Here is a 15,770-nt window from a genome sequence, read left to right on the forward strand (position 1 = left end):
TCAGATACGGATCCGGGAACGAAACGCCGGAAAAACGCCAGAAAAACGTTTTGGTGCCGTTTTTTGTTTTTGGATACGGGACGTTTTTTTCAAATGGCATTTTTGTAGAAAAAACATGTTTTAAAAATTTGAAAACGTTTTCTGAAATTCTAAAATGTATTTGGAAAAATTTTAAACGTTTTACAGCAAAAAAAAATGTTTTGAGGTCCGCAAATACCGCATCCATTTTTTCTGGCAGCCATATTCCATTATTGTATATCAAAATTTTTATCAGGGATCGCTTCTTAAACCGAATGAATGGTAATCTGGAAAATTTAATGGGCCACCTTCACATTACAGCTAAGCACCTTGCCAATCCGCATCGTTTATGCAACGACCGAGTATGATAAATTGGACGGAACCATGTTAAAACAAGTTATGAGCTCGATATTTCATGGGTGGTCAGCTAAAGGAATTTTTTGATATAATTAATGCATCGAGCTTAGAAGGGGCCAAAAAGTATTTCAACACTACATCTCTTTTCGTTGAACTCTGGTCTTTGAGGACGCGAATACAGGTTCAGTTTTCGGGTCCACGAAGATATGGTTTACAAGAGATGATTTAACCATGCGGTTGACCTAAGCGTTGTAGAGAGAGCCGTCCATATTATGGCATTTCGGTCAACCTCATGATGGGGCCATCCCCATTATCTAGTATCAAGGGCATTGATGTGGCCACCAAGTCCATCTAATTTCTTCATGTTGTGTTTTGTGTGGGCTCTATTGATCTATTTCGCCCATTCAGGATACTTTTATAATTCTCTCAACATATGTTAGAATAAATAAAAATAATATTTTATTTTGTGAGGTAGGATGAACTATTTATAGTTCTTTCCAACGTCTTGTAGAATAAATAAAAATAATAATTCATTTTGGACCTTAATGGCAATAAGCAAATCTTTTTCTGTCTGGAGAATCAGTGATTTGTTCTGGTGCAGATGTTTTTATAATACTATGCCATCATGTAGTTTTGATTAACGTGTGTTTGTTCCCAATGAAGTTCTTTCCAAGTTAGTAAATTCACTCTCTTGGTTTCCGATTGAGAAACCTCAAACCTGTTCTTGAAGTTATATAAAAAAAGTTAACTACTTGCCATTTTCTTGAAGTTTCATCAACCATGTTTTACTGTTTTTGGATGTATTAATATATTATGCTTTTCTTTGAGGCACAATTCAAATTTTATCGATAATCGTTAATGATGTTGACAATGTTGAATGGTTATGGCATATGTTGAATTGATGATGATGAATCATGATAGATCATAGATGATAATCTAGATTCTGAAATATGAATGGTAATATGAAATTCCTATTTTTAAAATATATATATATATATGTGTGTGTGTGTGTGTGTGTGCCGTTTCCTGCCGTATCGTATCCAGATTGTTTGAAAATTTGCGTATCCGTTTCAAACCCCGTACCCGTATCCGTTCCCGTATCCGTTTTCTGGTAACTTAGGATTGAATAGGAATTTATTTAAAAATTTAGTATCCATCCAATTCACTATTATCTTATTGTTTTCACAATGCTTGGGGTTGGGATCATGGAAGCAATGAACTTGAATGAGTCCTCAAAACACACATAAAATATATAAAAGTTGAGATGATTGAAAAAGTGAAAAAACAAGAAAAATAATCACAAGTATTTTCCACTTTCTTGACATGGAGGCTGATTTTTGTAATTTTACCATTGAAAATACAATATCTAAATCACTAGAAATCTAAAATGAAACCCATCATATAAAACCCATGTTTTGAGTTGCAATTAGTACAAAATATTTAGATTTAATGCATTCCAAAAAAAAATGAATGGGAAATTGATCATATTGTTCAATCATCAATGTCCATGATTGTCAAAACTAAAGTTGTGTCCTTGGATTATCCCTAAAACCTTCCCAAAACATCTCTGAAATCTTCCCAAAAAACCCTTGAAATCTGCCAAAGACATCCCTGAAATCTGTCCAGAACATTCTAGAAATTTGTTTGGAATGTCTTGGGGACGGCCAGCAAGTCCCCAAGTCCCTGATGTAGTCCCCAACAGTTTGGGGACGTTTCCTAAGGGTCCAAAAGTCCCCGGAACGCGAGGACGCAGGGTACTTGAGTATTTTTGGGGGGGCGGGTCCCCGTGCAACATAGATTATACACTATGACACACAAAGTAGAATGTCTTCTGGCCAATGTTATTAAACTCAAGCAAAAAGCATAAACGAGAAAAGTAAACATGGGATGTATATGCAGTCAAATGCATCCAACTATCCTATTAAAATCATAGAAATCATAGAAATCCAATATGTCGAGGAAAGGGAAGGAAGAAGAAGATTCACGACAATTAGAAAATAGGTTAGCGTCTTTCCTAATGAACTCTTTGATAGAGAGTTCACAAGAAGCTTAAATGGTTTAAGTTTGTTTTTAACTAGGCTAAGCCTAGGCCAAGGCCAGCATGTCTATTGTATGGAAGAAAGATCTACCCACAGTGGGATGCTATCACTAGAAGTTTGCGAAGCTTGGTTGAGCTTGGACATCTTTTAGGATAGTTTAATTCCCCCAAAAGTGGCTTCCATCCTCAACCCCTCCCCATGAGGTTTGATACTTTGAACTCGATATATAACTTAATCACTCGGTATATAACTTAAATGATTAAGTTATATCTCTAGAAAACTATAAGAACTCAAAGTTAGAAAAGTAATGGGCAACTAGTGTATCAATAAGTGAAAAAGTGAACTTGTAACCCAGTACCAAAAAAGGAAATGTATGAAAAATACACGGCCAATAACAGTGAAGGCTTATGTTCCTTGAAATGAGCTCATTTGAAAAAGCCAGGCCTGGCATTAGATCATTTTCTTCAGCCAAAAAAATTGAACAACAACTACCCGAGAGAAAATACCCTTAGCACAAGCAAATGCAAGTATCCTGAAAATACCCTCTGCACAAGCAAATGCAACTATCCTTTCAGCAAAATTTTCAGAGCTTCCAACGAAGAGCCCAGTATGCTTTCTTAGCTACAAAAGGAGTGGTTTCGATTGCGAGAAACAAGAAATTCTCCTTGAAATGTAATTCTTTATCAAGAAATTATATGTTTCTGAATGGCTGTTTTTTATTGCAATCGGACACCCAGGGACTTGGGCTTCTTTCATGAAACAGCTAGCCAAATTCACCAGAAAAACCCTGTCAGAAGCCACACAGAAAGCCAAAATATGACCAATAAGTGCTTCTCATCAGAGTTCAACCTTTCCCAGTGATGACTACCTTGAGAGCTGAGACAGATCAACCTCGTCAGTGATCAAAAAACAGGGTGCTGTCTTTATATTTCCCAGATCTGCGTATACTTGATCCGAAATATGTCAGTCTCTGTTGGTTCTCTACCAAAAGTGGATATTTAGCAATAACAACAATTATCGATCTTATTTTGACTAAAAATGAGATATTGACAGGCGCCTAGATGAAAAAACAAGCCTGAGACCTTGAGAATGGAGGTTAAACACCAACATAAAGCAATATTTGGGCCCATAAAGCATTCAATATTCTACAAAACCAGCCATGGAAAGCCCAATAACAAGCCAACACTAAGAAAACACACAACAACTATTGTTAGAACTATTCTGCACCACAGAAAACTGAATAATGACCAGTGCACTCATGATTAAAGCTATTGAATTTCCAACTCAGTAAAGGCCTTTTAAGGCTCATTTTAGACCTCAAATTTCCTCCAATGACGGAAGCCATCAGATACAAAGAATCTAGTTTGGATTCAACAGTCTATTATTCTGATATTTGGTGACCACTGATCACTGCTATGTAATCTGCCACCCACATCATAGTGAATCAGGAGAATCAAATTCACAAGAGGTTTTCAGTTGCATAGATGTAAGTTAAAACCAAACCTCACGGGGAAAAAAGAAACTAAATTGCTCTCTAGCATGCCAAAGAGGCAATAGTTCACTATACATATAATGATGAAGTCAACATTGAATATAAATTTTATTTTGTGACTGGCAAACGAGAAACAGCTCTCCAACCAATATCCCTCCGACAAAATCCCTCAGGCCAAACGATTTCATTAACAACTTGGTATGCCCTTTCTTGAGCCTCTGCTATATCACTTCCCATGGCTGTGACACCCAGCACACGTCCTCCCATGGCAACCATATTTCCATGTGAATCCAATGCTGTCCCCGCATGAAATATTTTAACTTTTGATGCGGCAGCCTCGGCTTCCTGAAGGTTCTTTATAATAGTGCCTCTTTTATAGTCTCCAGGGTAGCCTTTACTGGCAAGGACAACAACCAAGGCCGAATCTTTTGACCAATCCAATGTTACTCCACTCAATTGTCCTTTGCAAGCTGCAAGTAGAATTTGAACCAAATCTGATTCCAAGCGAACCATTAAAACCTGCACAATCGAATTCTACAAAAAGGTTTAGAAAGCTGATATCAAATCCAGAAAACACAAAACTACCAAAGTAAAGTACTTTCATCAAATGAAATCTGATCATCCTACTATAGATTACCCCATCTTGATAAAGAATTATGTAAATCAATACCATTAAATAATATAGAGTCAGGTTATTTTATGTGTCTCTACTTGACACAGCAGAACTTGCTTTGATGAGTTTCAAGGTCTGTATTTGTAAAATAAACAAAAACATCAATTGAGCCTTAAAAAAAGACTCAGCAACTTGCCATTATGTGCAATTGTTTTGCCATAAATCATTGCAGTGAGCTTATGATTGCAGCCATATTGGGATATTACTGATTTTCCAACTGACACATATCTTCAGCTTCTCTTTTTCACGCCTGTGAAAAACCTAATGGATAAATTCCTGCATCGCAGACATAACTGACTTACCCATCCCATCACTGCCTAAAATTAGGGACATGCATCTAAGGTAACATCTGTTTTTTAATGAACTGATATTGGAGCAGCATAGTTGTGGACATGAATCAAATGAAGAGTTGTCAAGCCTTCAAGTAAAGCATTAGAGACCATTACACTTTAGCTTTGGCACCAATACTTTGCAGACAGATTGGAGGCTGGAGCCATGGATAAATTAGACTCCCTGAATAGTTGTAATTCATAATACATGCAAAAAGCAGCTTCACCCTCTCGTTTTACTGTCATGAAATAATCCATACTTCCAAGACAATGACTATTATAATGTCCTTTCTCTAAAGTCAAGCAAATACATTATTCAAGGCGGAGTCCAACATACACGGACTATACCTCTATCCTCCGAGGACCTATAGGAATTTCTCATCTGCTAACACACTGAATTTACAGAGTAGTCTGCAACACAAACTCTGTCAAACAAGCCTTAGACAAACAAAAAAGAAAAGAAGGCACACTAACCTGACATTCGGGATCTCCAAATCTAACATTGTACTCAAGAAGTTTTGGTAAACTAGATTTGGAATCTATGATTAATCCAGCATAGAGTACCCCCACAAACCTACAACCTTCTGCCTCCATTCCCTTCACAGTTGGAAGAATAATTGATTTCATCACCACTGACTCGAGTTCCTTTGTCAAGATCGGAGCTGGTGAATATGCCCCCATTCCTCCTGTATTTGGACCTGTATCTCCTTCACCCACACGTTTATGATCCTGTGCAGAAGCCAGAGGAAGAGCATTTTCACCATCAACAAGAGCAAAAAATGAAGCTTCCTCTCCTTCAAGGAACTCTTCCACAATAATCTGATGACCAGCTGACCCAAAATTTCCTTTTACTAGCATGCTATCAACTGCACCATAGGCTTCTTCCAGGGTCTCTGCAACAACAACTCCTTTCCCAGAAGCCAAGCCATCCACTTTCACAACAATAGGTGCCCCTTGTTTCTCTATATAGTTTTTGGCATCTGAAGCATTGGTAAAAGTTTGGTACTGCAAATAGATCAAGTAAAAAATTAGAGACAGATTTCAAGACAGGATTGTTTAACTAGTAAGTCTATATTACAGTTGAAATTTTTTGTATGTGATAACTCTAAGATCGTTTAGCAAGAGCTATGATGTCATATTGATAGAGTTTATTACTCCAGCAGGTAAGTAAATGAGAAACATAACCAGATGAAAACATCATTTAGGTAGAGAACCTTGGCTGTAGGGATGCCATACTTGTCGCACAGCTTCTTCATGAAATCCTTTGACCCCTCCAAAGCTGCTGCTTCTGATGAAGGGCCAAAAGTAGGGATTCCTGCTTTAACAAGATCATTTACAAGACCAGCAACCAAAGGTGCTTCTGGACCCACGACAACTAATCCAACGCCCCACCTTTGACAAAAGGAGATAACCGCAGAACTGTTGCGAATGTCAAGATCCATTATACAAGTTGCATCTCCTGAATCTGCTATGCCAGCATTTCCTGGGGCACAGAACACTGCATCACAAGAAGATGATCGCTGCAATGCATAGCAAAGTGCATGCTCTCTGCCTCCTCCTCCAATAACTAATACAACCACGCCTTCTGCACCAATAAATATCTTTGATGTTTATCATTACAAACATCAAATACAAGCAAAATAGTTACATGCCCATGAGAAGTTTAAGGTCATTCTGAATTATACATTACTGGCATGAAAAAAATAGATACGTATCATAGCATTCTGTTCTCTCCCAACATCTACTAACCTGATTAGCACAAGAAATAAATTATGTTGTCCATGTTAGAGTCGATTCATATTTAAATATCTGATGAATGCCTAGTCACCAAATTGCATGACCACCTTCAGTTATCAAGTTAATAATCAATAATTCATAATTTGCAACAATGTATTGGGTAAATATTTCCATATTACCCTATTACAAAGCACCCACAACTATAGTACGAGTTAGTCAATAGAGAAAACTGAGTTCATTATAATTATAAGTTTAAAGTGCCAGACAAGACAGAAGATAAGATAACTTTTTTAATGTTGACAGATGACCAAAAAGGTAGGTAAAATGGACTCAAAAGCACATTCAGCAGTGACAAACTGTAGGGCCGCTTGTAAAAGCTAAACGCTAAAGGTGAAGCACAAGCTAAAAAAGCTAAACAACTGAAAGAATGAGACAGGTAAACAACAAAAACATAAGCCAAGCAATAAAATGATAAAAGGGTACATATCATCAGAGGCAAGTGCAGAGTGAGGGGAAAGCCCAAGAACCCATATCAGAACTAGAGAAAGAAGAGGATGGAAATGCCCCTGTGGGATCATTGACCATGGAAAGGAGCCAATGCATTTCTTCATGATGCCCTCAGGGGAGAGTCCAAATCTGAACGGCATGGACTGCAAAACCCTGGGAGGAAAACTGGAACAATCCATTGGTACTCTCCTAACACTTGATGCTGCTGGAAAGAACCTGGTGATGACAGACTGGCGCCTTCGAAGGAGTGAACAACTAGAATGTGTTGAAAGCTGAGATGTGATTTGTGCCAAGATTGGGAGCTGGAACCCCTTAAGAGCTCTGTGAGTGCTGAGATGTCCGTGGTCTCACAAGTTGGAAGTACCATGGGTCTCCACCTAATGCTTGCTGCCACCAGCAAACAGGACATGAGGAAAGAAAGTGATACACCTGATAGAGTCTATCTGGACTCCAAGGAACTCCTAATAAGATCTGATATCTATGTCGTAACACCTAGCTCATGAAAAGAGCTAGTCAACTATGATCTGTATAGAGAAAGAAAGGAGTGAAGGATCCCCTCGAGTCCCCATAAAGGCACTGAAGCCTTCCTTAGTAAATGGGGCATTTGAAAATGAGGTGCTCCTTTGATTCAAACTCCTGCAAGTGATGCAACAGAAAAAACCTCTCCCATCAGGGGATACGATGATTTGTCTCAATCCGACACTAGTGGGAGCACACTTTCAACTGGCCAAGAGGGAGCCTGAGGCCATGCATCCAATGTCCCCATGCAAACACAGGTATGACAATAAGACCATCACTCAGCTGCATGAAGCTCAACGTAGGTCATCTTAGGATTGAGGCCCTCAGGGGGGTGCAATCCAAGTGCTCTGGATGTATTGCCTGAAAATATCCCCTTAGATCATCATGTAAAACCCCTGATTAGTAGGCAGAAGGTGACCAAAAGCATCTAAGGATTACCTAAAATGGGGGAGATGGTCAATAGAGATGTCAACAGACTGAAGTAACAAGGAGGCCTCAGAAAACTAACACCTCTATCATGAGGAGACCACAGAAGCAATTTCTTATTAAGAGCAAAGGGCTAGGAAGGGGTAAAGAGAAGTTTAAAATTAGCATGAATTAACATAATTGATAATACAAATAAGTACAACTTCATAAGAGATATCAATATTGTCCTACTGTTATTCCAGCTATTAATTCACATCATGTAATGCAGCTCATATATTCTGGCATATAATCAACAACAAGATCACATTCAATAAGCTCTAGACAGTATTGCAGTTACTATTTTCTTGCCATTGCTACAATAGCATTACCATCACACAAGCAAAAGCTTCGTTTCCACCTTTCTTGTCCTCTGTATTACATTATGGAATACATTTATATGAGAGTTGCTTTTGTCAGGAAAGCAGTTCCTAACTTCAACTTCTAAAAGCACTTCTTGATGTCTTTATTTGTCGGTATCTTCCATTGCTTAGCCTCTTCTGATATTATCCACTGTACAGGCCAAAAACATACCTACTAAAGGATACGAAAGAAATTTCTAGATAATACCAAGCAAAAATGGAATACAAGTATCATTGCATCGTATAGGAGGCCACAATTCTTGATAAATGCTGTTTCTTCACTCTAATCCCACGGATAAGGAGTGACAAATGATGAGGGAGGCCAGCATTAAACTAGTGAAGCCCCTTACCCAGCTACAGAAAAATGATATTTTACTGTCTAAGTAGGTAGGAAGCTGGAACACCAGCCAGGATTGCTGTGAAGGGTAGCTACACAGCCCATAAGGATGCAATGACTTCAAAGAACCCTGAACTCAGAATGTTCCCATCTAACTGCTGACGGAGATTCTTTTTAGAGTTTACATGTGTTGCTAGTGGAGGCCAGCATTAGATTGCTGTGAAGGGTAGCTACACAGCCCATAAGGATGCAATGACTTCAAAGAACCCTGAACTCAGAATGTTCCCATCTAACTGCTGACGGAGATTCTTTTTAGAGTTTACATGTGTTGCTAGTGGAGGCCAGCATTAAACTAGTGCAGACACTTACCCCAGCTACAGACAACATGATATTTTACTGTCTAAGTAGGTAGAAACACCAGCCAGGATAGCTGTGAAGGGTAGCTATACAGCCCATAAGGATGCAATGACTTCAAAGAACCTTGAACTGGGCATGTTTTCATCTAACTGATGACAGGGATTCTTTTTAGAGTTTGCATGTGTTTCTTAGTCTGTGTTCACCTGCAGAAGTTGTGGTCCTACAGCAGTTCCACATTCCTGTTGATTCTTGTGCACAGCAGTGTGGATATGGGTGCATCAGAAGCAGCAGAACAGTGCTTTAATGAGGAAAAGGAAAGCGTGTGAGAGTGCTTTACATGTGTTGCTCAGTCCATGTCCGCCTTCAAAAGAGGTGTGCCTACAGCAGATCTTCATTGCTCTTGATTCTTGTGCACAGCAGTATAGATGTGTGTGCATCGGGAGCAGCAGTACAGTGCTTTAATGAGGAGGAGGAAGCAAAGTGAGAGTGCCAATGCATGCTGTAGGCATGCATGCACCAGCCTTAGACCATTTCCAGTTTAGCTTCTTGCTGTTATTAGACTACTCCAAATTTATCCTTTGCTTTAATTGAATGTGACTTTACTTATTTTATCTTTTCTAGATTTAGGAAAAGACCCTGCCTTAGGAAGTTTTCCAGATACAACTGAAGCAAATGCCCCAAGCATTGGAGGATTTTCCAGAATTAGAACAGGGCACTCTAATCCAGGACTTTTACTCATGCAGGAAGGGGACACTTCTCTGGGTTAAATTTAGGGTTTAGAGTTTTGCTTCTAAAACTTTGAAGCTTTATTTTGTAAAAACCTTGCCTTCTTCATCTATAAGAGAAGACAGAGTGGATGATCGTCATTCATCATTTTTATAGTTTGCTAGTGATTAGAAAGTGTGGTATGTAATTTTCTGTTTTACAGTTAACAGACAGAGTGTGGTTGAGTGCTGTAGGCTCTTAGCTCATCATTCAGTGTTTTCTCAGTTATCTTGCATTCTTACGTGCAAATTTGATAGGTTAAACGGTTTTAACCTACCTAAGGTTTGTAAGAGTGCAGATCTGCTTTCCAGGAATTAAGCATTCGACGACAATTCCTGCACTGACAGTGGAGTTTCAAATTACAAAATACTCTCTGGTGAAGATGCATATCAGATTCAAGTTAAAACTTGACGCAACAATTCGTCATATGATTCATGTTGCATTTCTTCATGGCAGAAGCATAAGACACTGTTAAAGGAGAAATAAATCAACCGCACAACTCTATAAAAGGACTGACTCACAAACAGTGGCCATCTAACTATTTTGCCCCTCTGCCATGGTTTTGTTTCAGTACGCTCCGGATTTACCCCATATTCTAAGAGCATAGGAATAAGTTTTGATAGAACTGAGGACAACAGTAAAACCTCAAAATGTCGCTGAAATAATATACGAAATAAACAGTAGCCCAAATTGCATATTTTTTGGATGTATTTTTCTCCTAAAATTGTTCAAACCAGACTCAGATATCGCTCGATTGGAATAGAAACGCAATGAGTGAAACGAAACTAGCAGTGGCCTCATTGCTGGCACCATGTCATTGTATAGTTGATGGTGCTTAGGAAACTCAATAACAACCTCAATGCTGCTATAAACAAACTCAGAAATCTGCGCATTTAATCCCTGGTGTGCTTCAGAATTACAGCCATCATCAATACTAAAATTGTGATTGTCTCTCTACATTTTTTTCATATATTTAAAGATGGGGGCCTCGCAAAAAATTGTTGAAGGACATAAACAAAAACTGATAGGTTTGCAAATGAAAAAGACCAAAATATTTAATTCTGCGCAAGCAGAATATTTGAGAACCTTGGTGTTTTAAAACAACAATCCTGCAAAATAAAATACAGAAAAGGAAGCAAGGTTTGTGAAATACCGCCTGATTCATCAGTGGAAAGCTCCCCTGGTTCAGCCTTAGAGGCCATGATACTTGAATCTTCAATCAAACTACTTGGGTTGTTACGTCTATAATCCAGAGCTCCTCCAAAAGATGTCGACGCATGTGCCCATTTTGAACATGTTAGCAAACTGGAGAAACTGTGAATGGAAAAAAATGATTTTGCCTTGAGTCTCGACCCATTAGTCGAAATCCTCTTTCGAAAGCTGCATCCAGGCCTGAAGGGCGATCTCTGGAGGCGATATAGGTGGTTTTCTCTAGCCTGCAGAGACCTTACACAGACCTCTGATGTAGAATGAAGGGTTCCAACACTACCAGAAACCGCCCCAGCCATTGTGCTCCGGCCTAAAGAACTTATCGAAAGAAGAAAAATAGGGAACAGGAATTAGGTGTTCAGAAAAATAAATAACAATAATCCCTAGCTGCTTAAACTCTAAACTCTGTGAGCCCTTTGGCATGAGAGGTTCGAGGAGGACCAAAACATTGCATTATGCTGCTGCGGAATTAATAATGTATAAAGAATTGCGAAAGGGTATTTCTGGACGTTGCCCGCGATGTGCCTTTGGCCCCGGATTATTATTGGGTTCTGCGCACTCACCTGGCCTGATTTCACATCAACTTTCAAATGGGCATTCTTATGCAGTTTCTCTGAGATTCCTACTAATTATTTAAGCAAAAGTAGGGTGAGGGTGAGGGTGGTTCATTGACATCACTGTTAGCGAATATCTGTTTGACCTTACACAGACCTCTGATGTAGAATGAAGGGTTCCAACACTACCAGAAACCGCCCCAGCCATTGTGCTCCGGCCTAAAGAACTTATCGAAAGAAGAAAAATAGGGAACAGGAATTAGGTGTTTTGAAAAATAAATAACAATAATCCCTAGCTGCTTAAACTCTAAACTATGTGAGCCCTTTGGCATGAGAGATTCGAGGAGGACCAAAACATTGCATTATGCTGCTGCGGAATTAATAATGTATAAGCAAAAGTACGGTGAGGGTGAGGGTGAGGGTGGTTCATTGACATCACTGTTAGCGAATATCTGTTTGACAGGATATGGATTGGGAATCCTCAACTTCATCTCATGCCACTCTCAGCTATGAAAGGATTTTAACTGAAACCCATATATGGCACACCATATTTCTATATATAGCGATCAGTGGCATCCGCTTCCTTTTATGACGATGGACTATTTATGATATGGGATCGCCGCGTTAAGCAACGGAAGTCGCATGGTTTTTAGCTGCTTTGTGGAATTCGCTAGAGGCATTTGACACAGAAGGGTGTAGGGTTTTAGGTCTTTTAGACTTTGGTGGTTGGTTTCATTAACAAGGTTGCAATGCAAACGCAATACCTGTCGAATAAATTGGTGAATAAATAACTGGGCAAGTATCCTTTAGCTGGCAGATAGAGAGAGGTAGCTCATTCAGAACCCTCGGCAATGGCGATCGGCACATCAAATAAATACAACTAATTTGGCTGGATATTAAGTGGAACGTTCCATCTTAGCTGGGCATTGCCCCCAATAAAGTAGGTATGTCATACTGTCTTGCTTGCCAACTCTGTGTATTTACAAGTAAATTGACGGTGAAGCAATTTACTGTAATTGTATTTTTGTAAGCTCTCAAGGGCCACTGTGTGTGTACACTCAGAAGTGGGTCTCTCTCCACCATGAAGTATGGTTCAAAATCTTCCCAACATATTTACAGCATTAAATCGCCAGTCATCGTAGAATAGTATGGATACATGGGAATGGTTTTTCACAATAATCAAAGCCACAACTTTCCCTTTATGGTATCAAAGTTAAGCGACAACTTTTCCTTTTATAGTCCCGAGGGGACGGAATCTGGGACGGAATTAATCCACAAAATTTATGATTTTGGCTAATGTAAAATATTCTATGTTAAAATGATTAAAATGAGTATTAGAGTTGCAAAAGGTGTTTTAAATTGAAATTAAAATATATATATATAAATGAATGCAATATCAAAAAATTAGTTAATTCAAATTTTATGACCACTCAAATTAAATGATTATTAGAGATGTAAAAATTGTTAATTTTGATAGATGTTTTAGATTTGAAATTAATTATATATATATATATATATATATATATATATTCTAAATGTAATATTAAAAAATTAATTAATTCAAATTTTATTATCACATTAATCAATTTGGTTCCTTCACCATTCATTTAAACAATTTTATAATTAAATATTTGAATAAAGTTGGGTTGTTCTATTGGAATAGTTTTTAAGTGCGATTTTTTGGACGAAAAAATTTGTTGTCAAATCTTGATTTGTGTTGTTTAAATTTATTTTTTGACTACATATATGTATTCAACACCCTCAAAAACTCCTAAGGCACTTTTATTATGAAAAGTTCACTAATCAAACTTGTGATTTCAATGAATTTTTGTTGGATTCTAGACAAATTAGATCAGAAAATAAACCAGAAATTTTTTCAAAAAATCACACTTAAAAACTACTTGATTGTTATTGTTTTGTTTATGATTTTGAGAGAAGGGAGCTTAAAGATCCCTTGTGTTTTAGGCAAACAACGGGGAAAATTTCCAGTTTGTTTTCGTGAACTTGATGTGGTAAACTTGTTTAGACTCTTTGAGAATCTTGTTTCTTATAGTAGACAACTCAGTGATGGAGGAAATGGATGGTGGTTGGTGTTGTAGAAGGTAGATATTTATAAATATGGGTTGACATAGGTATTTTTTTTTGCTTCTTGAATATTGCAGGGCCTCCTTCAAAAGCCATCCTTGGGTGTATGTGGCCTTCATACTTTTCTAGGGACCAATTGATCGCTTATTTTACAAGATTTCTGGAGGATATCTCCTCCTTCATGCTCTGGTAGACATTATCATCTAGGGATATGATCCATTTTAAAAATTTCTTTAGAATTTTTCTAGCGTTTGGAATCTATTTCTTCGCGGTATATGCCTCTCGGCTATCTCAGCATTATTTTATTTGGTTTTCTCTGCTTGTCTCAGGTTGGGATGTCTTTTTGGTCTAGAGGCATCTATCTTGGTGGAGGCTTACTGTTTTTTACTCTGAAGTGCAACATTTGGGTCCCACTCTAAAATCCACTTCGGACATGATTTCTCTGGACGTATCTATCCATCTGGCGGTTTATTTGCAGGATTCTGGGAAATCCTGGATACTGGTTGGATGGTTTTCTCCATAGCAGTGTGTGCAGACATATTATTCATGGTTGGTTTATTTGAGCCATAAGTGGTTTTTACGAGCCAATTATGTCACATTAATGGTGTTTATTTTGAATTGGCTACTAGTTGGTGAGGCTTATGTTTTCATTGACTCAGAGTTGTTCTCATATCTCAAATGCTACTTTTCTCTAGGATGAGTTGTTTCTCGAACATGAGGTGGCGATGTTAGTGGTGACAATTGTTTACATGGTCACTTAGATGCACTCCATGTATCATTTGATCTACTGGATTGGATGTTCTTGCTTTCATGTCCGAAATTATATTGTTGATGATACATGATGTGCTTTAGGATTTTTCCCATTTAATATCTCGATACTCTCCTCATATTTTGTTTTTGTTTGTGATCGGCTTTTATACCATACATTGAATGTGGTATATTGTCGGATCCATTTTACTCTGTGGACAACCTGGATGTTTGCCTCAGGGAAAGGAGGAACATTTATATTCCCTTTGAGAAAAGGCAGCTGGTTGGTGCCCCCATACATTATAATACATAGTTTTCCCAGTTCATTCATATATGTATATTTTATCCACTTAGTTGTGACAACTAGTTTGACAAATCTGACATTGGACATACATACATAATTCCTTTTGCTGGCCACAACAGGTGACAACGATTGTACTTTTGGCATAACACAAGTGGCATGAATGCAACGTCCCAATTCATCGAACTTGAAGGAACTGATATGTGCCATATTAGAGGTTGAATCAAAACACATGCACATTCTGTCTAAAGAAGGTTTTCTAAAAAGACCGAGTGGGGTATCTGCAGCCTTTTCTATTTTCGCTCCATTACATACACAATGCAAATAGGTCGAACGTAGTAGAGAATTTTTATGGCCGTTATAAAAATTGGGAACAAAATATACACAAGAAAAAGGGCTGATAAAGTAGCCACGAAGGTAAAACAACTGGTTTTTGGAAGAGACATCTATTGGGATTAGGTTTCAAGGCTACAAAAGAGGACATTCATCGGTCGCTGGGAATTTGGGCAGATGGAGGGGGAAGAGATGAATATGTGGGTGGAGAAACACTAGTTCTTAGTTTTAAAATATAAGTTTTTGGTTAGTGTTTTATTAATCAAATGGTTCGGTTTTCATTTCTTACACCAAGAGGATGCTAAGCGGATGACGCAGTCACCATGGGTGTAGGGACGCAGTTAATGGTACATTGGATTTAATCCATTAATTGAGGTCCATTGTAGATGTTTACTTTGCGTGAAACTTCCAGGCTTGCCTTTGGAACTCCGGTCGAAGAAAGCCTTGATCGAGATTAGAAATTTTATTGGCAGATTCGTTTACATAGATGAAGGGAGTCTTGGGGGTTTGGATAAAAGAATATCTTGGTTGCTTGTGGAACCAATTTTTGTTGGTGGACTTCCAACAGAGATTAACCTAATGTGAGG

The 15,770-nt window shown here is 38.2% G+C and overlaps 1 protein-coding gene across 2 annotated transcripts; it reads right to left on the reverse strand.

The window, feature by feature from the left end:
- Nucleotides 1-3,673: 3,673 nt before the first annotated feature.
- LOC149251861 (phosphoribosylamine--glycine ligase, chloroplastic-like) lies at nucleotides 3,674-12,883 on the reverse strand. 2 transcript variants are annotated; one of them, XM_089459599.1, is made up of 4 exons: nucleotides 11,108-12,883; nucleotides 6,123-6,493; nucleotides 5,383-5,913; nucleotides 3,674-4,425 (listed from the first exon to the last, which is right to left on the reverse strand). In XM_089459599.1, exons 1-4 carry the CDS (start codon nucleotides 11,460-11,462, stop codon nucleotides 4,015-4,017), a joined length of 1,668 nt encoding a protein of 555 aa, XP_089315725.1. In that variant the 5' UTR covers nucleotides 11,463-12,883; the 3' UTR covers nucleotides 3,674-4,014. The 2 variants fall into 2 exon arrangements, with proteins under 2 accessions (XP_089315725.1, XP_089315726.1); XM_089459600.1 differs by having other exon boundaries at nucleotides 6,123-6,509; nucleotides 11,108-11,255.
- Between the last annotated feature and the right edge of the window lie 2,887 nt (nucleotides 12,884-15,770).

The sequence above is a fragment of the Pinus tabuliformis genome, chromosome 7, assembly GCF_031772625.1.
Source record: "Pinus tabuliformis cultivar Carrire ecotype Pingquan chromosome 7, CPIR1, whole genome shotgun sequence".
Taxonomy (NCBI): Eukaryota; Viridiplantae; Streptophyta; class Pinopsida; order Pinales; family Pinaceae; genus Pinus; species Pinus tabuliformis.